This window comes from Sander vitreus, chromosome 2 (genome assembly GCF_031162955.1).
Source record: "Sander vitreus isolate 19-12246 chromosome 2, sanVit1, whole genome shotgun sequence".
In the NCBI taxonomy this organism is placed as follows: domain Eukaryota; kingdom Metazoa; phylum Chordata; class Actinopteri; order Perciformes; family Percidae; genus Sander; species Sander vitreus.
This window is the reverse complement of record NC_135856.1, coordinates 30235064-30257529: the sequence shown is the minus strand read 5'-3', so window position 1 is coordinate 30257529 and position 22466 is coordinate 30235064. Positions and strand designations below refer to the sequence as shown.

Genomic DNA, 22466 nt, shown 5'->3' with positions numbered 1-22466 from the left:
TAATGTAGCTACTGGCAGGATTGAGACAACGTAGGTGACAGTACAAACTTTGAATTTAAACAGTGTCTTCACAATGTCTGAGTTGAAAATGCATCTTGTTGTCACGTAAGGGCCCTGTTCATGTTGCACAGAAATTTTAATTGCATTTTGTGTCTGTTAAGAGGCACAAATGCACTCTTTATAAGACGCGCCTACTAACTGGCATTTTAGCTAACTGGGAGGTCTGGCCATTAGCTGCAGCAACTCCAGTTTGCTAGTACCGATTTTGGTCGTTTTTTTTCCTATCGACAGTACTCGGAGACATCTAGTGATCAAGATTCAGGTAAAAATCGGCCGGATTTCTCCTTTAACTGTTAGGTAACTTTTGTTTTTGAGTGTCATACTGTATACTCTCTGCCAACAAGTTAGTTGTTACATGAGTCAGGTCATTTAGATACAAGAGTAAAAGTTCAATACTTCTATCAGAAATAGTGAGGTAGCCAGTTGACTACCTCATAGGGGTGCAAGATATATCGACTCAATATCGTTATCGCAATATATCGAAAGTGTTGCAATAAGTATGCAATATTTTGTTTATTTTGTGGAGCGCTGCGTCTCGTCCGTTGGCTGTGTGGCTTAGTTGTGTTGGATGTAGAGCCTGCTTGAAACGCTATAATGATCATGTTGCATAGGCCAGTTACCGTGCCACTTGCACATGTTAGTACACGTCAGCGCACGGGTCCACTACGTGACAAACCCCATGGAGCTGAATTTGATAGAGACAACAAAACTGACGAACTAATCAAAGAAGCGAAAGAAAAGTTGTGTCCTGTTCTCTTTTATTTATTGTTTTTATACTGTCCAACCAGTAAAACATGTCCTGTTATGTAGACATGGTCCTTATTTATTTATTCATGTTGGACCAGTCCAATATGACTGTCAGTGGAAATAAACCTTGTATAGAGGGTGTTCACCGACGTCACGTTCTGGGCGGTAACCTGGATGCACGGCATTTTGGAGGCACTCGGTGTAAACAACTGAATGGAGTAATGGAGTATTGTGCACTTTGGATACTTTAATACTTTATGTCTAAACAACAGAAAAGCTCATCAAAACACGTCCAAGATGCAAAGGCATGGAAGGACTTGGACCACAAAAAAGGCACGATATTTTGAGAAATTACAGTTTACTGGCGGTGCAGATCCCTATAAGTTGGCTCCCTCTTCTTGGATCCATGGCGACCCGGTGATTCTTCCTTCAGTTGCATATCCCGATATAGTCAACTACATGGTTTTCTCACCAAGCCCATACACAGGGGAAGACCTTAAATCCTACAAAAGTTTGGAGGCTTATAACCAGATGGTGTGTGGATGGGTAAGGGAGACGCAGTACCAAGTCATTAATGACCAATGTGTTGTGAAGGTCAAAGTAAGTAATGCAATAATGTCTTTAATCAACCTAACCTTAACTGTATGATATCATTGTGATACTCAAGGTGTAGCCAAGTGACTCTCAATATTTTTTTTTTTCAATTCAAAGACCGAACGAGACAGAGTTTTCCCTCGTAGATCCTGGTTGAGCTTTGCCAACCGCAAGCACCTCCTTTCCTCTGATAACTTCTGACATTCCTCTCCCTGGTTTTTAATAATTTTTGGAAGTCGATAATATTCCAAATGTTTTTCTCGGTCTGACCTATTGGTACAACCTAAAACACGGCAATAATTAACCATTTTCCTTAACGCCGTTCGGGATCTACTTCAGTGCCTGTGCTTTGTTGTGATGCGGAGTACCTCCAACATGGCGACTTCGGGTCTGATGACGCGCTGTGAAAACCCTCTATTGTAAGAAAACTTGTTTAATTTGTTATGAATCTATTTTGATGCATTTTCCTGTAACTTTTGTAATTTTACATATGTTTAAAAATATCGAAATTAATATCGATATCGCAATATTCATAATCGATATCACAATATCACATTTTGTCAATATCGTGCAACCCTACTACCTCAAAATTGTTTTTACGTGCAATTGCTACTTTATGAATTTTGAAAAAGTGGAATGAACTGTTCAAATGATATGACAGATGACAAATATAAAAGAAATGTCAATAAAAATCTTATTATGATTTTTTTTTTTTATCAGAGTGGGGTTTCTTTTATCATGTAATTCAACATTATATAGGCCTACTACTGTAAAAGTACCAGTCAAGTTCACGAAGTTAACAAGGGGCCAGGCTGTTTCCTAGCAAATGAATTCCATTGAAAAGGTCTAATACATTACCAGTTAAACTTTTTCAATGTCAAATGTTGAATTCTTGGAAATATGCTTTTCAATAACAAATTCATGTGTAAAACAAGAAACGTTCTTAATCATAAACGGCCTCTTGGCTGACTTTTTTTTAACCTGTTCAACTTTTTCAATAAAGCTTTCAGAAAAAAAGTAAAGGGCGGGACTTCGGGTATATCGTCACTTCGTTAAAGTATGTACGCAATTTCCGCTAGTTTTAACACCGCGCCACCGGAGAGCAGCTGATAAACAACCGCGTCTCGATATCGACATTCCTTTGTTCGTCTTCAGCGTTAAAACTTAGCCACGACGATGGCTGATAAGATGAGTATGTCTTTGGACGACATTATCAAGCTCAATAAGAAAGGAGGAAGCGGCCGCCCAGGAGGATCGTCCAGGACCGGTGGAAGTTCAGGTCGGGCCGGTGGATCGTCGAGGCCGATGCGGAGTCGACAGAATAACTTCAACCGTGAGAGAAACAACAGAGCCACACCGTATACCAGGGTATGAGAGAGAAGCTTTTGCAGTTGAGCGAAAATGTAAATGAAAGTAACGTGGCGAGGTGTTTTAATAATGTGTCCATAATGCTTCCAAAGCACGTTAGCGTTACATGCTAATGTAACGACGTGTGGTTAGCAGCTAACGGTTAACTAGCTACAGAAGCTAGGAATCCTGAATTACCTGAAAGAAAATTGCCATGCCCCGCCTGTATTACTTAATGTCTACGTTACTTTGTCTACATTATTTTGTCTGCTCTTAACTTCAGCTGTGTTTAGAAACACGGTAACGTTAGTCGGCGTCATTAAAACACTTCCCCCCCCCCCATGTGAGACCAAAGCTTCTCTATAACGTGCTGCTTTGTGTCTGAAGCCGTTCAGTGAAAAGTTGTCAGTGTCCTGAAATGTACATTACCCAGCATTTAAAATGATTTCCAATGGAAGGAACCGTAGGAAGAAAAGAGTGAAAATGCTGTTAACAGAAATGATTTACTTTTCTAAGGACTTGACTAGTTTTCATCCACTCCAGTGAAAAGTTTCTCAGGAAGAATTTTTTTTTTCTTTGTTTTTCTCATTGAAGAAACTACATTATCTCCTATTTTATTTTTTTTCTTTGGACTATTTCTCTGTAAGAACTGGATGATGCCCCTGGCTGGAATCCCAATACTTTTTATGAACCAATTACTAAACTGATTATATAAGGCCATTGACTTTTTTTTAATATAAAAACACCACAATGACCACATAACGCTACACACACTCAGCTTTATCAGACCTACAACTAGGCCCAAAGCCTAGGATTTTCATTGCCAACGACTACTTCTGTTATTGTTGTGCACGTGACAAATAAAATCTACTGGAAAGTCTGCTGGACTTGTGTGGTTCCTCCCTGGCATCATCTCAATCAAGCCTTTATATCCTACACGTGTGACATATTTAGTATTTAACGAAGAATCACCCTGTTCATCACTCACCTGTATTATAATTTGTGGTCAAGAAGGGCTGGGAAAAATTGTCTTAAATTTTGGGTATTGTGATTTGACTCGAGTGTTCTTTTCTCCTGGGTTTAAAGGCTGCATTACAGTTTAGTGATGTCATTTTCTGAACTTACCAGACTTTCTAGCGGTTTTATTATTTTCTTTTACCCATTTAGTCTTTGTATCAACATTATTTATGGTTATTTATCAAAACCCTCATTGTAGTCAACCCTACAATATCGATGTATATGGTAACAAATATTGTGATTGATTTTCTCCGTATTGCCCAGCTCTACGGTCAAGTAATATTATTCTGTATTACATCACCAGTGCACCGTTTCATTGTTTTTGAGAGAACACGTTAAACCTGGGGACATTTGTTTTCTTTTTGTTGCTCTTCACAGCCCAGAGAGTTACCAGACAAATGGCAGCATGACATGTTTGAGGAGCACGCTGGTGGACGCAGAGGTCCAAGTGCAGCAGCAGAAAGAAGTGTAGAAAGTAGTAGTGGCAAGCTGCTGGTTTCCAATCTGGACTTTGGCGTCTCTGACTCAGATATCAAGGTAAATTACTAAACCCCATTAATTCACTTTGCTAGTCTCAACCTGTTGTGAACATGACTTACTGATTATTTTTGTTTACCTTGCTCCCCAGGAGTTGTTTGCAGAGTTTGGGACATTGCAGAAAGCATCTGTGCACTACGACCGGTCTGGTCGCAGTAAAGGGACTGCAGATGTTCACTTTGAGACTAAGGCGGAAGCACTCAAAGCCATGAAGCATTATAACGGTGTCCCACTTGATGGTGAGAATTTGGTTCTCGTGCTACATTAGCATTGTCATACTATGTTTGCTTGTTTAGTACCAAAAAAAATGCTCTCTCACACGTTTTTTTTTTTTTAAGGCCGTCCCATGAAAATCCAGCAAGTGACTTCAGACGTCGACACAGAGAGTAGACCGTCTACACAAAGGTAAGGCTGCGTTCACACTGCCTGCGTCGGCGGTCCGGCAAAAACGCAAGTCTCTCATTTTGAATGGCGGTGGTGCGTTTAGGCTGTGGCGGGGGTTGATGCAGGGGGGGGGGACACTTAAAAAAGAAACGCAGAGGCCCTGCAGCAAAAAAAAATTGAGACTGACCCAATTTTTGGAGAAACGCATCCCCACGTCGCACTGCGGTGGCCAATCATGTAACTGGCGATCAGGCTTTTAAGTGTGTTTTGAGCTATGGTTTACAGGAAACATCACTGCCTCTATTGCTGCCACAAGAACGTTTTAAAACACTACAAGGGTAAAGAAACGAAATGCAACCTCTGAACTGCTCGGTGTTTGTGTAATAGCTGAATGTTTCCTGCAACAACAAAGCACTCGCTATGTCAACGTCAATCTATGAACAATCTAATGGAAAACGGTAATTGTGAAATATATTGTCTACTTGTACTTTGTTAGGGGGTTTAAGAACGCAACTGCCCGTCGCACAAATGGGCCATTTCATTGACTCCCCCCGCTGCACCAACATGTGGCAAATCGCCTTATTTAGTGTGTGAATGCCCATAAGTCGTGTGTATTGTGATTGCAGTTTGAGAAGATGGGTGATTGTGAACCATTAGGGAACCGGGCAACATTTGTAAAACAAGCTTGCTTTACTAACAGTCACAGCATTCATGTATCAGTATTTGGAGCTTATTGTAATCTAAAATGTCTGCTCTTTTTGCAGTTCCAACAGAGGGTTTGACCGCAGCAGGCTTGGACAGCCCAAGGTTGAAAGGAATGAATGGAGTAAAGGGGGAGACCGGGGCGAAAGGAGGCAAGGTGGCGGCAGGGGAGGTTTCAGGGGTCGGGGAAGAGGCGGTGGAAACAGACCCCAACTTTCTGCAGAGGAGCTGGACGCCCAGTTGGATGCTTACAATGCCAAAGTATGTACTTTGGTTACATGAAACCATTTTTTCCCTCCTATATTTTGACCATACGTTTGACACTCATTGCTAATTTAATAATCACGTTTCTCATAACTTTCAGATGGACACCAGTTAGAAGAAAGGATGCTGCTCCTGTTTTTTTTTTTGGTTTTTTTTTTGGGGTTGATCAGATATGATGGATCCTTATTACACTTTTTGTTGTGTTTTTAAGCCATTTTTATTGAGATATTCTGTTTTTAATGTTTCTCAATATTTTTGTAGCCATGTATTCTGGAGCAACTTTATGTTTTTGAGGATTTATTTCCTAGGCCACCAGCCCCTGTGCTCTTTTCTAAATGTATAGACAATTGCTATAAATCTGCAACAAAGCTTCTTTTTTTTTTTTTTTACATCATATCGTGATTCAATGGTTTGACAAACTGTTTAATTTAATGTGAAAATGTTAATGTACATCAGTTCTATCATTTGGTACTGTATACTTGGCATATGGACATATTTCAAAGGGTTTTGTACATAAATAATTATATTGAATCGTCTTTCTGGTGTTTGCTTATTTAGAGATTTCTCTTCCCTAGAAAATGTGCAGTTGCTCTTCAATGTGACAATATCTGGCTTTTTTTTTTTTAAATGAATGAAAAAACCAAATATGACCAAATGAAAAACAATTTGTCAATTTTTTTCTGTTTCAGTATGAATTTTCTTAAAATCTAAGTGGTCAAACTTCAACACTTGTAGTATATAGACCAACTTGTATATTAATATCAGCTTGAGCTATTCAGAGTGTTGAAGGGTAATGTCAGTCACACAGGGTCATCAACCTAACATTTGCTTGCATAAGCTGGTGCAAGCCGTTTAAGACATGTAATACCTAACCGGATATGTATTGGAGATATCCATAGTTCAGTTCGTCCTAGTCGAAAAGAACATTTCAGATACCCACAATGCCATTCTTCCTATCCAGAATGAATGTTCTAGATACCTGGAATATAATTCTCATAGGGGAAAACTCCCAATTTCAGATAACTACAATCCAATTTTTACAAATTTTAATTTCAGACAGCTGATATGGAAAACATACTAGATTTATAATGTAATTTTGGAGAACTAAAATACATTTATACTGGCACAAATGTCATTACAGATATCCACAATTGGTTATGACTAGTAAAATGCAATTTCAGATATCTACAATTAGAATTATGACTAGAAAACACTGCAGTTGCATATATCCACAAATGTATTGTGGATGTCTAAACTTAAAATTGTAACTAGTAAGAATTCTGTCTGATTCAGATTCAGCAGATGTATTTTTATTTGTAACTAGAGGATTATTTACGTTTTTAAAAATCCCCCCCTTTATTAAACGGATGCCTGGACATATTAGGTATGTTATAAACTTAGACATGTACCCCAATTAGGTCAAATTGTAGTGCCCAAGAATAAAAAGAGACGCCAGAATTATTACAATTCAGAGTAAAAGTCAAATCATAAAATTGTGCTTGTAAACTATGCAAGAAATAAATAAACGTTTGGTGGAGCGCGGCACCGCCGGGCACCGCACTGCACTTTACTTGCGTGCAGCGTGCGCAGGCCTGTTCCCGGAACCTTGTTGCGTGCGTGCGCGGCGCACGGGGCGGCGCCGTTCCCTTGTTCGCCATACTTGCACTGGAGCGACGAACGCACTTAACGCTACTGTAAAGGCACCTGAAACCACTACTGCATTAAATATAAAGGTAAGTCCCTCAGTTTCAAGGGCAGTCAATAAAACATTTTTTAGAAAATTCTGAACTAGTTTACATCGCTGAAACCGGTTTGATTTCCCTCATGCTCTCCATCAACTGATGATAACTTGTCAGGCTAATGTTAGCCGCAGGCTCTGGTTAGCTTGGCTGAATTGTTCCCAGCGAACCAGCTAGCCAACCACTAGTCTCTTTCTTCAGTCCCACCCTTTATTAGAGGGTCGACGCGATGAAAGGTTGAGGCCCTATTGTTAAGTATAACTCAATTAATCATTCAGGCTAGGTAACTTTTATAAAGCTAGCAGTGTGCTGCCGCTACCCGGGTTTGATGTCAAAAGAGGTAACGGTTTTCTGAGAAGATGCCAGTCTACAGTGGTAGCGTTAGCTAACGTTAGCTAGCTAACTTACCACAGTCATGACATGTAAGGTACCGTGTTAGCTGCGGCTAGCCTCTTGACAGCAATCTTAACTTGACATACTTGTGGACGTTTCTAATTCAGTAGCATTGGCAAAGGCCATACTTGTGTTATCACTTCTTTCCGGGAAATATTGTTTTATTCATTTACACTAATTCGTAACATGGGTGTGCCAGTAAAAACCTAAATAAGACGTGTATCACAATGGGAAAACACATTTCTTTTGTTTACATCTTTTCCATATAATTCTTTATTTCTTTAACTTTATTCTTTTGTGCCAGCCCAGTAGGGACCGAAAGGGATCGTATGTGTTGTGCCGCTGCCCTGTAGTTTGTTATTGTCAATACTTAAATACATTTACTCAGAAGAAAACCATGCCAGACAGAAGAGGTAAACTTTAGTGAGACAGTGAGTCAAGCAGACTCCAGCCACCTGTGCATTTCCTCTGTATATGTGGATTTGAAGGTACTAGCTTTGTCTTGTGTAGGGAGCAGTTGGGTGGGGTGGGCCTGTCACATTGGATTCCAGTGCAATCCTGACATTTCTTCTTAATGTTGATATTTTGCATGACGGCGCTTGATGAGGCCTCTTATATTAGTTTTGGCCAGCTCCTTAATTCTTGTCCTTGAAGCCATTTGAACTGTAGAAACAAAGCACACATGATCAAGCTGAATAGGATGATCAAGAAATCATACTTCCTTTTCAAGTGGTATCTCAAAAACAAATCATAAGCATCTCTCATTAAGACCAACCTTCTGCAACTGCAGTCATGTATATGACTTTCCACCTAAATAGAAGAGAAAGGGACCTTTTTGATTTTTCACCATAGTTACAGATAGTTATAATGCCGGCAGTTACATAATGCATTCACTCTGAAGCCCTCTCCCCCACCAGCACCTCTCCTGTCATTACAAAAACCCTTGATCACGATTGTGTCTCTTGCCGATATCAAAGTCAGTTATGCAAAACAGTGGAGTGCATTTTGAGATCAAAAGAAAGTTCAATAAAAAATAGTGGACTCTTTTGCTGCAGTGTTTTGTTTTATGATCCATCCTATTGGGTCTACACTGTCATTTCCATAAAAGTTGAATTATATTATATATATATATATATATATATATATATATATATATATATATATATATATATATATATATATATATATATATATATATATATATATTATATATAAGGTACCAGAGAACTTGCCTCAACTAAACTGAAGAAAATCTGTGCAACCAGTTGAGGTAATAATATTTTACAGATGCTTCTTTGCACTTGTTAGTTCCTTAAGGTGCAATAATTTGTGTGTATAGTGGTGGAATAGTATAGCCTGGAAATCCGTAGCCATCTTGCAATGTTTACTAATGACTAATGCCTCTGGCCCGCCTATATCAGATACACCGATGTGATTGGTGCAGCTCGGCTACAAGGGCATAGTTAATGAGCATCATTACTGAATGCCAGAGTGACTCTGGCTGAGCAAATTCAAATTGTGCTCTCGCGAAAACTCTGGATTTCCAGGGTAGGAATAGTAAGGAAGAGCAAAGGAAATTTTTGAGCAGTTCTTTTGGACCCTGCTCAGGCACGTATATGTGACTGCAGACTAAATCTCAGTCGGCAGAGTTTGTTCCATTACTGCTTGCTGACATTCCTCTGATGGCTGCTAGTTTCTGCAGGTCAGAGGAGAGACTCGGGAAGAGGTGTGTTCGGGAGGAATCTGTATAGTGATAATCACCACTGACTTTACAGTTGTTGACTGTAACTGAGTACTAGTTATGTTTGCTGCCTCATTTCAAATACAATTTTAAATTAGCCTTAGTAACGTAGTAATGAGAGAATCCTCCAGTTACGCAAGTAATCCAATCAGCGTCCTGTGAGGAGCTCGGGCAGCCAAGGGGCGTGTTTAGGTTCTGCATTGCTTGAAAAAGGATTCAAGGCCTGTGTAGTTCCGCAGATGGGATGGCCTTAATGTGAAAGCCAAGTCTCTTGGCATGAACAAAGCTCTTCCTGCTTTTGTTACTCAGTATATTTCAGCAGAGGGATTTTTTCCAACACTGACCTCCTTAGCAAGCGATGACCCTGCCATAGGGAAATGAAGAATGAACTAGAATGGCAGTCGGAGAGCTCAGACCTCCGCCAAGGCCAATGGTGCGTTCACATGCTCCTTGGATGGTCCCTTTTCCGAGTTGGGAAGTCGTTTTTCCGACTCTGGTGTGTTCAAGTGCTTTTAGTTAAAACAACATGGACGCTACAAAGAAGATGTGATTGATTGCTCAGTGCGTTTAAGCAACACGTTGATAGCTGTTTCCAGTATTTGCATGACAACGAAGAAGAGCAAAGATATGATCGGGATAATTTTTTTTCGATTATTCCGACACCACATGAATGCAGCGTAAATGCCCTATGTCGCAATGTTAACGAAAGTGCAAAGTAATTTGTGTATCTGCCCCGTGATTTAGATCCGCTCCAAATTTGAATGGGGTTCTTCCTTGGCCCATGCTACACCCTTCCTCCAAGTTTCATAAACAATTTGGCCAGTAGTTTTTCCGTAATCCTGCTCACAGACAAACAAACAAACAGACAAAAGGCTATTTACTGTCAAAATTAAACTTCATTTCTTCATATGAATTGTATGACCTCCCTATCCAGTGTTTTATGTGCCCAAAAGTAATCTTGTGCTTGTACTTCAGATTGGTAAATACCATTTGGTGAAGAACATTCAGACACAAAAATAATAATACCCTGCCAGGGAGAGGCATTGTATCGTGATAAATGAAGCCTCATTCATGACTCTCAAATGTGTTGCGATGATATCACACAGCAGCCAGAGTTAGGTCAGCAGCATCAGGAGTGTGAGGAGAAATGCTGCTGCAGCCGCCTTAACAGCATAACCTCTCAGATGCACACCAGAGCAGCTACAGCTCCAATAGGCTGAACACTTTCCATCAGCATTCCTCACTTACATTATTGTTGTGGTCATCTGTTTGTCCAGTGATTTACAACCTCTTTCCCAAGAGGCAGGTGTTCATTAGGAATACAAGAGGATTTCTCTGCATGCTATGCGTTTTAAAAGACTTTGTTTTTCTTCATTTTTCTTTCCTTCGTTTTTTTCTTAACCCTACCTGCTTTATTTGTCTCTCCTTGCACCCACTCTGTCTCCAGACATGGCTGAGGATGATGTGACTCCGGAGCAGCTAGCAGCTATTGCTGCAGAAAATGAAGAGCCAGAGCCGGTGAACTACAAGCCACCAGCCCAAAAGTCGGTAAAAGAGATCCATGAGATGGATAAGGATGATGAGAGCCTACGCAAATATAAGGAAACCCTGCTTGGCAATGGGGCCTCTGAAGCTGGTAAGTGTGTGTGTGTGTGTGTGTGTGTGTGTGTGTGTGTGTGTGTAAAATGAGGAGTCCAGTGAGGTGTTTGTTTTAGAGGTTGGATGCACCTTTGATCCTAGCACGGAGGAAGCTTTTTTGACCAAGGTCATTAAATACCAACCACTCCTAAACACCATCTCAGAGCTAGGCTATAGGTGCTAACTAGGGATGGGGCCGATCCGATCCAGTGTCGGTATCGGGATCGATACCAGCGTTATTCACGTATCGGATTTTCCTGATCCAATCTGCGGAGATATCCATGAGCCATATCTGCGCTTTAACGTTGTTTGCTGAAATGACTCCACAGGTGATTCCTGCCGGCTAGTCTGCTAGCTGGCTGCAAACTGTGGAATGGATTTCTTGAACGGAGGCGCGGCTCAATGAGACACAGAGTTATGAGACACGGCCCCGCTCAGGAAATCCATTCCGCAATTTGCAGGCAGCTAGCAGGATAGCATTGAGCAGCATTGTGGCTAGCCAACGTGTCCGCTGTGTGGAAATACTTTACACTAGAAACACCGCAGAGCAAGACAGCAAAATGCAATGTTTGCAAAGCCGTAATTCAGAGACGGAAGCTCTCTCGCGTCGTACAACACTACGAACGCAATCAAACATTTAAAAAAAGCCCCACACGAAAGAGCACAAGGATTTTTTTGCCAGGGGTTAGAAAGACAAAAGGAGCAAATCACTTCTGGAGTGATTCCAAAAACAAGGTAAACTCCAGGCAGCAGTGTTTCCTCTATGTTGATAGCATAGTGGCGGTGCGCCACGGTAAATTTTCCAGCGCCACGGTATCAGAAATAGGGCAGACGCACAACAGGGTTTCCGCTATGTGCACCACCGTTCCTTCGGCTGTTTATGAAAAGTAATAAAGTCGTAGAGCCGTCTGCTCTACTGAACTCAAGCGAACGGTCGTCCTCTCTTTGATGAATTTACTTGTTGACAAGAAGCTAACGTTAGCTAAAGCTGCTGTGACAGTCCCTCTGCCTCTGACTCCCGTTGCAGAAGAACGCTGTATTCCCCCGACACGCTGTATTAACGTTACTGTTTTAAAACCGTTTTCCAGGTTAGTGGGGGTGCATACTGCTCAAAACCAACATGAAAAACGTAGCTAATAATGTTCACTCAGCGTTTAGTGTTGTTGTTAAACTGTGTGTAAAATAAGCGGTGACGTTAAATCACCCTACGGTACCGTCTATTTGCTGGATGGTTTCAAGGTAACGGTCGGCAGCTAACGTTAGCAGATAAGCCCGTACACTGACGTCCAATATCCCCCACCCCACACTTTTCTTATATTTCAAGACTCAAGTATTGGGAATTTAATAAAGGAATTTTATTAATATTGACATGACAATATGAAACCCTTACAGTTGCATATTTGTTTTCAGAATGGGATTTTTCCTGTTAATAGGATTTCCTATTTTTCTGACTTCCTTTTCTGACCTTATACTTACCTCAAGTTGCCTTTTGGGACATACATGCATACATACGTACATATCATACTTGCCTGTTGAGAGGAGTTTATTTCAGCATCATAAAATCAACAATAATAATAATATTAAAGCAAACACAGCTCTGGTATCGGAATAGTATCGGTATCGGCCGATATCCAAATTCAGGTATCGGGATCGGATCGGAAGTGAAAAAATGTGGATCGGTGCATCCCTAGTACTAACTATTTGTGTGTATATTTGGCAGCTTAGGACACACGCACAGGCTTGTCATGAAAGGGCTTCATTAGCTTGGGATGCCCAAAAAGAGGGCTAAACGGCTAGGCTCATAGGCAGCCGCCATATATGGCGAAGATGCTGTTACTTATACGGATGAGAATGGAGGGAAATGCTTAATATTATGAAGACCTGTTGTATGCCAATGGCCCATGATTTTGTATATGTATTTTACTGCATCTATAATATGTATGCACCTGTAAAGTATTCCCTTCAAGTGGACTTAAATAAGTGTGTGTGCGAAGACAAATCAAGAAACAGAAATGTGTGGGTTGTTAGATGTCTGTTTTTGTGTTTTCTGTGAAAAACGATACTTACAAAAAGAAAATGCACAAAATGAAGGTTTGTGACATTAAAGAACGGCTTGTTTATTGCTAAGGCGATAGATCAAATTTAAATGATTTATTTAAAATGTGATAACAATAAAATAATAACTTATTTCACCAGTCCATTGCTGTTAAATTCCAAAAAGAAGAACCACTAGATGGCAGAAGGGTACTTTACAATAACATTGAATGCACCAGGAGCTTACGAGGTACACACACCATTAAGTCCCGTCAGTGTTGTTTATCTGGCAATTACGGCAGTGGCCGTGGTGTTCTGAAAAGTGCAACTAGTCTTCTCTGTGTCTTTAGCTGCAGACGGCTGTACGTCATGCTGTTGGAATCCTTTCCAGTGACACAGCCACACGTTAGACTGTTAAGCTGTAAGCATTTTAACTATGTTTAAGCCAGCTACTAGCTAATGGTAGGCTAACGTTACCTACTGCCAATTGTAGTGTTAACTAGCATCACATACATTGCTTTTGTTACCTGTAACGTCCGTTCCGGAGCAGCAGAGAGCAGCGCAGACATTTATGTGGTCCTGTAGATACCAGTCATTTAGGGAATTTACCAGGTTTCCTTACCCAACCCTATTTCTAAATCACATGAGGTCCCCTGGTAACACTAGTCCCGTGCGTGTATGGCTAAAGACTTGCCACTTTGTTAGTTTAGTTAGTTATCATAAAAAGTTGTTTCTTCTTCCAGAATACCATCTTCTGCTAAATGTACAGTGGGGAGAACAAGTATTTGATACACTGCCGATTTTGCAGGTTTTCCCACTTACAAAGCATGTAGCGGTCTGTAATTTTTATCATAGGTACACTTCAACTGTGAGAGACGGAATCTAAAACAAAAATCCAGAAAATCACATTGTATGATTTTTAAATAATTAATTTGCATTTTATTGCACGACATAAGTATTTGATCACCTACCAACCAGTAAGAATTCCGGCTCTCACAGACCTGTTAGTTTTTCTTTAAGAAGCCCTCCTGTTCTCCACTCATTATCTGTATTAACTGCACCTGTTTGAACTTGTTACCTGTATAAAAGACACCTGTCCACACACTCAATCAAACAGACTCCAACCTCTCCACAATGGCCAAGACCAGAGAGCTGTGTAAGGACATCAGGGATACAATTGTAGACCTGCACAAGGCTGGGATGGGCTACAGGACAATAGGCTAGCAGCTTGGTGAGAAGGCAACAACTGTTGGCGCAATTATTAGAAAATGGAAGAAGTTCAAGATGACGGTCAATCTCCCTCGGTCTGGGACTCCATGCAAGATCTCATCTCGTGGGGCATCAATGATCATGAGGAAGGTGAGGGATCAGCCCAGAACTACACAGCAGGACCTGGTCAATGACCTGAAGAGAGCTGGGACCACAGTCTCAAAGAAAACCACTAGTAACACACTATGCCGTCATGGATTAAAATCTGCACTGTATTGAGTGGAGGATGGATGGGGCCATGTATCGCGAGATCTTGGCCAACAACCTTCTTCCCTCAGTAAGAGCATTGAAGATGGGTCGTGGCTGGGTCTTCCAGTATGACAACGACCTGAAACACCCAGCCAGGGCAACTAAGGAGTGGCTCCGTAAGAAGCATGTCAAGGTCCTGGAGTGGCCTAGCCAGTCTCCTGACCTGAACCCAATAGAAAATCTTTGGAGGAACCTGAAAGTCCGTATTGCCCAGCAACAGCCCCGAAACCTGAAGGATCTGGAGAAGGTCTGTATGTGGGCCAAAATCCCTGCTGCAGTGTGTGCAAACCTGGTCAAGAACTACAGGAAACCTATGATCTCTGTAATTGCAAACAAAGGTTTCTGTACCAAATATTAAGTTCTGCTTTTCTGATGTCTCAAATACTTATGTCATGCAATAAAATGCAAATTAATTACTTAAAAATCATACAATGTGATTTTCTGGATTTTTGTTTTATATTCCGTCGCTCACAGTTGAAGTGTACCTATGATAAAAATAACAGACTTCTACATGCTTTGTAAGTGGGAAAACCTGCAAAATCGGCAGTGTATCAAACACTTGTTCTCCCAACTGTAAATAGTACATACACTGCATGAAGAGAGCATATTAACCAAACAGCCAAGATATTTTTAATTAACAGAATTAACAATAATAATAGAAAATTTCAAAATGCAACTATGATATAAATATTAATAATCGTTCAGCCCTAAATCAGAGTTGTAGCTAAAGTTTGAGATTTAAAGTAGTTCAAGTGTTTCTGTCACAGCATCTGTGTTTTTACCAAATAGCTTTACAGTTGTCTTAGACAAACAGGCAAGCAAAGTTTGATATCATAACATAAGATTTGATGTGGGTCATGTCAGAGATTTTATTTCAATTTAGATGGAGATTGACAGAGGGCTACGGTGCAATATAGGTTGTCTTTCCAAATTTTCACATCACATAACTAAGTTAAATCAGACAGCCTAGAGGGAGTTGTTTGTATTCAACATGCATACATTCATGGCAATCTGTTACCAAGTGTTTTCCACTATGTTGAACCCCAGATGAATCAGTATGCTGTCTCTTGGTAAAGATCATTCTGAGAATACAGTTAAGTCTTAATAAATGCTGAGGGTGTCCTAACTACAGCAGAGCTGTCCTGATTTCACTTCCCCTGAGCCTGCTCACTTAGACAACTGCTGGTTACAGGACACACGTCATGTGCAGGCCTCTTGTTTGGAGCCTGGTCTAAGTTGTGTGCAGACAGGTGTTGTCACAACAAATACCACTGTTTGGTTTCTTACTTGACAGCCTTACAATTTCTCTGGTTAATTGAACCATCTGTTTCTTTGATCCAATCTCAGATCCCGCTGTAAATAATGTCCAAGTGATCCGAATGTCTCTGATCTGTGAAACCGCCCCCAACCCCCTGGTCCTGGACCTGCAAGGTGAGTCCATGTTCTGGCTGATTTTATGAAGCAGAAATAGATATTACTTGTTAAGTGTTTGGCATAAATGAAAACGGGATGGCACTTATCCGCAATGTGGGTGCCATCAGCTGATTTTGATAGTCGGCAAATTCATTGTCAATTTCAGCACTTTGTAACTTGGTTTTGGAAACTGCTATACAAATAAAGGTATTATAAATTGAAGGGGTCATAAGCAGCTCTTGTTGATCCAAACTTCAATAGTTTTGACAATCTACAGTATGTTACTCCAGCACATTGTCCACACATCATCTTAACACTAATGTTTTCCGTATCTAGTAATTATGTTTGTCCCAGTCAAATATAGCACCACTATTGACTCCAGCACTGACTCTTACCTATTTTGATTTTCATCCAACGTTACTGTATTTACAGATCCGTCTGTGAAGGTTTGAATCTGTGCTGAGCATGCTGTAAATGAATATGGACTCACTGATTGCCTACAGAGGTAGAGAGGCATAGATGAGGTACATAGATTGGATTTTTTTTTTGTTTCTGTTTGGCTGATGGCTGTAAAAATGGACTTATGATAGTCCCAGTGGCCATTTAGCAGGTAAGTCCCTGTCTGTGGAGCTGCTTGTTCCCCAGCTGACCTAGATTTGAATCCATCCAGAACATTCTGTCCTGTGCCTACCTTTTCCTGCATCAAACATGATTCTCCTACTTTCTCAGCTAAAAATGATCACTTCCCACCCTGCAAATAGGATCAGAACAATTTAGACTTTGTCTGTAATCTTAGCCTAAAGTCACAGATAGCCAGTGATGCTGATATTCAGCTCCTTAAATCTGACCATCTTCATATCCAAAAAAACGTATTCTATAATCAAAAATGAACTCTTCTTAAAGTAGAAAATACCCTGAAATATCCCCAAATATATATTCCCTAATGGGATGCTAAAATTCTTTACAGCAATATCTTTTTTTAAGACTTTGAAACAGGAGTTTGTATTAACAGCATAATGCAGTAAATCCAATTTGACAGGGCAAACAGGAGCAGATCAGAAAAAAGCAGGCTTCATATGCCCAAATATATATATTTATATATGTATTAGAAATGAAGGCATGTCTCTAATATAAGCCTGCTTCAAATAAACCTTGCGCTCTGCTGCATGTAAACATATTTTAAATAGCTTGTTCTAAAACTGTTGTGTAGGCCTAACTAACGTAACGAAAAAGTGGTTCAAGACTGTTAATTCATGTAGAAGGACGCTTGATTTTATATTCAACGGTAATATGCAACGGGGAAACACAAAGCCATGTTTCCATCCAAGTATTTTGGAAGACACAAAAGGGACAAAACTTCCATTTGTTCCAGGTGTCTTTATTCTTTTGTCTGTAAAGACTTTATGCAGCAAAGAGGCAATGAAAACACATTTGTAGAATAAATAATGATTTAGCAAATATTCAGGGGTGTGATTTTTTATTTTTTTTTCTCTCCATATTCATCTGGATTTGTGGGCGAAGAGTACCAATTTAGTTCCGGTTCTCAATACCCATCCCTAATTTTGGCACCATTCAGTATTATGCAGTTCATTACAACTCCTCCACTAACTGTAGCTTTCACAATGTCCATAAGGTTGAATAAATCCTTAGACACACTATAAACAAAAATCAACATCACAAGCTTCACGTAAGAATGATCTCTTCAACTAAAGGTGTTCTAAAATAAAACAGAAGTTAAAAAGTTAATAGTTTTTAACACTGATTTGGCCCTCTTATTAGCACGGTCAGAAGTTGCAGTAGCACCAGAGGCCGACACACTTCATGGAGGCAATTAAGGTAGTTTGAAACAACTTGTATAAAAAATCCCACTCCTTAAACTAATAACTCAGTCATAGCTGCACTTGATACTTTCGGGGAATAGCATTATTTAGGTCTGTCATTAGTGCAGTGCCTGTTCAGAACGTGCCTGTTGGGATCAGGCCAGTTGTTTGGCCTGTGGTATTGCTGCTTGCAGCTTTCCCGAGAGCCGCTTATCCAAATAATTTTACACTCAACACTGCGCTTCCTTTGGTCCTGAGCAATACACCTGCAGTGACATAGGCCACGTTCAGACTGCAAAAGTGGCTCAAATCAGATTTTCGTTTTGCTCATATTTGCCTCGGATCTGTTTTTTGTTTTTTTCTCCGTAGAAGTGTGAACAACACAGTAGTAGGATGTCCATTATTATCTATGTTCATCACAAATTAATTCATAAATCCACTTAGAAATCATAGAATAAAAGACACTGCTTTATAACTGCAGAACTTGCCTAAGAAGTTCTTTCAGTATCGAAGTAATCCAGTGATACACTGCAAACAGGAACTGCCAGTAGCTAGTTCGGCATACTTTTAATAATGTTTTAAGTATAGGCTAAAAAGAACAAGGCTCAAGTTGTAGCCAACAGCATAACTTACTGACTCCATTGCAACATTATATCTTTATACTGTGTTGGGGAGGGGCAGTTGTCTCGATTTTCTCTAAGAGGGGGCCCACATTAGTGGAACAACCCGCCGTTAGCACCTGATATGCACCCTGTGACACAGACGCTTAATGTGGTCATAAGCCAAAAAACCTTTAGAACCACTTAGTAAGATTCAGGTAAATATGAAAGATTGAAATGGACTTCATGTGTATGTTAATGCATGTTTGTGTCAGTGTGCAGGTGAGCAGGCACACATGCTATCATTAAAGTGGCGCTCAGACATTTTGGGAAATATGTTTAATTTTTACCCTGATGAGAAGTTACGTATACCGGTAACAAAATGTTTTTAGTTTGCTGGGGCTGAGCAACATTTACATTTCACGTCATGATCTTAAGATCATGACAAAATGTACATTACAAAATGATCTCTAGTTGGTTCAAAAGAAATGGACTAAACGTAGGCCATCTGATAAAACAAAACATGAAAATGATTATAAGGTTATTTATTGTTGCTGTTTTCAACACGATGTTGAATATCCATTAGTTTGAACATTTGAAGATAACATTTGTCAGATGATGTGTCAGAGTCTCTGGTGATACATCCCTGAGAGTCCCAACTCCCCAAACAGTGTCAAACACTCAGACCAGCAATGATTTCTGTCCAATTTTGTTAGTTTTTTTTTTTTTTTGTTGTCTGTTTGAAAATGTATTTAGAAAATATTGATGCCTGTGCATTTTTCCTTTTGGTTTGTAACAGGAGACCTGGAGGCCTTTAAGAAGCAGTCGTTTGTTCTGAAGGAGGGCGTTGAATACAAAATAAAGATCAGCTTTAAGGTAAGAGCTGCGCTAGATACAGCGATATACAGGTCATAGTCTGACTCCATGGGTTATGATTGGATCTGTTCTCGGTATTCACTGACATGAAAACGTGATTGTCCCAACACATCCGAGTTAATTCAATTTGACAATGACAATGTTTGAAAGATTCCGATAATTGTGAAGACATAACTTCCAGAAATAATTGTGGAAGATATTTTACTTGTTAGCAAAATACAAGTTCATAGTTAGAAGCACAACACTAATGTGACGATATCTCTCACAATAAACTGAAGCTGAGTTTGGTGTGAGCTCTGAGGCAAATGGCAAAAAGACGGAGGGAGTTTAAGACCTGTAAAGGAAATTTAAGCTGTATCGTACTACATAGCAAGATCCCAGGAAATATTCAGTCTCATGTCATAATATTGATTCAGTATATATGGTATTGATATGCTATGCTTAAATGATATGTGTATCCGGAGCAGGACAGTAGCAGTAAAAAGAGCAGCACAGTCATGTTATCTTCCGATTTATCTCAATGAAAGCAACTCTGCATTTTTCCCAATTCTTTGACATTTTATAAAGTCTCAGGGACACCTTGCCTCAAGTCCTATAATTTCTAACCCTTGTTATTAGCCAAGCAGATAACAGATAGTGACAGTGTAAGTGAAGAAATTGATAGAGACAACAAAACGGAACGAATCAGAAAAGCGAAAGAAAAGTTTTGTCCTGTTCTCTTTATTTATATAGTTTATACTGTCCAACCAGTAAAACATGTCCTGTTCTGTAGACACGGTCCTTATTTGTTTATTCATGTTGGACCAGTCCAAGCCAGTTGAAATAAACCTTGTGTTGTAAGAAAACTTGTTTAATTTGTTTTGAATCTATTTTGATGCATTTTCCTGTAACCTTTGTAATTTTACATATGTTTAAAAATATCGAAATTAATATCAATATCGCAATATTCATAATCGATATCACAGTATCACATTTTGTCAATATCGTGCAACCCCAATCTGTTGTTGTCTTTAACAACGTTTGTGTCTCCTCAGGTGAACAGGGAGATTGTTTCGGGTCTGAAGTACGTGCAGCAGACATTCAGGAAAGGAATAAAGAGTGAGTGAACAATTTGATGTCGACCTGTTTGAAATGATGTCCACAAACACACCAGTTATATTCAAACATACTACAGTATGGCTTTTGTATGAAAAAAAATTTCGACATACTATAATATGCCTTTTTATCGCTTTTTTCGACATACTATGGCTTATTTGGCGACATACTATACTATGGTTTTTTATAATTTTTTTGACATACTATACTATGGCTTTTTATAATTTTTTTTCGACAAACTATACTATGGCTTTTTTCGTGACATACTATACTGTGACAGTTTTTCGACATACAGTACTATGGCTATTTTATGACATCAACATACTATACTATGACAACTTTGTGACTTTTTTCAACATATTATACTATGACTTTTTTCCGGCATTCTATGACTTTTTTTATGATTTGTTTTCGACATGCTGTGTTGTGACTTTTCAACATACTATACTATGACTTTCTATGACACACCATGACTACTTTGACTTTTTATGTCATGAGTATTTTATGACTTTTTATTGACATACTATACTATTGATATTTAGGGAATTTCGTGATATTTGATTTTCTCCATATCGCCCAGCTCTATGACAGCCAATGGTTTAAAAGACAAAATACAAAAAGTCAATAAATTAAGATTTGTGTGTGTGTGTGTGTGTGTATATATATATATATATATATATATATATATATATATATATATATATATATATATATATATATATATATATATATATATATATATATATATATATATATATATAAGGATACTGTATAATTTACGCAAATACAGCATTTCTCTCTCTGACCATAATCTTCATTCTCATCTGTTAACAGTTGATAAATCGGATTACATGGTGGGGAGCTACGGGCCTCGTCCCACTGAATATGACTTCCTGACCACGATTGAGGAGGCTCCTAAAGGCATGATGGCCCGCGGCACCTACGTCATCAAATCCAGGTTTACTGACGATGACAAGCACGACCACCTGTGCTGGGAGTGGAACCTCAACATCAAGAAAGACTGGAAAGACTAAAAGAGGCCTTTGTGTTCGGGGGCAAAGGGAACCAAAATCCCCCAGCCCTGTTGGTTCCTCAGCCGCACCCCCATCTCAACCCTGTGTCCACCATTTCTGCCTTCTTTGTTTTGACTTTGTCGTGCATTTCATGCCTTAGTTAATGCCTCGCTGTCTTAACACCCTGGCATTCTTCCCACCTCTCTGTCAGCATCCGTAGCAGCAGCCCCCTGCCCCCCAACATTCACCTCATCCGTCCGTCCATACAGCACCTCCCTATCTTCCCAACAATTCATTGATTGCACACGACTTCTGTTCACCAACCTGCCATCCTCACTCCAAACGACCCACTTGTCTGTGCCATATAGCACCTTTCTTCCTCACACCTAGCCCTGTTTTTCTTTTGTCCCGGATTTTTGCTGCTTGAAGAGATTAACCCCGCCTTCCACCTCTCCAGAATGGTGTCTTCCTCTCTCAGTATGAAGTACATGTGGAAAAGCAACTGTACAATCAACTTTTGTTTGCCTTTTTTATATAATTGTATCAATGGTTGTATCAATGGTTGTGTAATGTGACTGTATTCACATCACTGTTAATCATAGCAGCCCCCCCCTCCCCCACCCACCCCTTCAACTTTCCTTTGCTTGCTGTCTTTTGATATAATTACCAATACCTGCCTTGTAAAAACAATTCATTCAGAGCTGCTCTACTGAGCCTCTCTCCCTTCCCCAGGGTCCAAAATTAACTAATGGTGCTAATTTTGAACCCTCCCCTCCCTACATGTATTCACCCACTCCCCTTCAAATGGGGTGTGGGGCCAAAGTGAACAAGGGAATAACAAGTATAAGGGTAAAAAAAAAAGCTGCCTTATGTTTAGACTAATGTCTAAACTTATTGTCTATTTAGCATGCCTGTTGAGCACAAGCAGTGCTTAC

At 39.8% G+C, this 22466-nt stretch overlaps 2 protein-coding genes across 2 annotated transcripts; both read left to right on the top strand.

Annotated features, from left to right (window-relative positions):
* The first annotated feature begins 2464 nt into the window (after positions 1–2464).
* On the top strand, positions 2465–6188 carry LOC144527455 (THO complex subunit 4-B-like). The gene is made up of 6 exons (XM_078265480.1): positions 2465–2769; positions 4144–4302; positions 4394–4541; positions 4641–4707; positions 5451–5649; positions 5753–6188. The coding sequence occupies exons 1-6, from the start codon at positions 2578–2580 to the stop codon at positions 5765–5767; spliced, it is 780 nt and encodes a 259-aa protein (XP_078121606.1). The 5' UTR covers positions 2465–2577; the 3' UTR covers positions 5768–6188.
* A 1091-nt stretch (positions 6189–7279) lies between these two features.
* Positions 7280–22159, top strand: LOC144527450 (rho GDP-dissociation inhibitor 1-like). The gene is made up of 6 exons (XM_078265468.1): positions 7280–7385; positions 10973–11161; positions 16063–16146; positions 19347–19423; positions 20458–20521; positions 21353–22159. Exons 2-6 carry the CDS (start codon positions 10975–10977, stop codon positions 21550–21552), a joined length of 612 nt encoding a protein of 203 aa, XP_078121594.1. The 5' UTR covers positions 7280–7385; positions 10973–10974; the 3' UTR covers positions 21553–22159.
* The last annotated feature ends 307 nt before the right edge of the window (positions 22160–22466 follow it).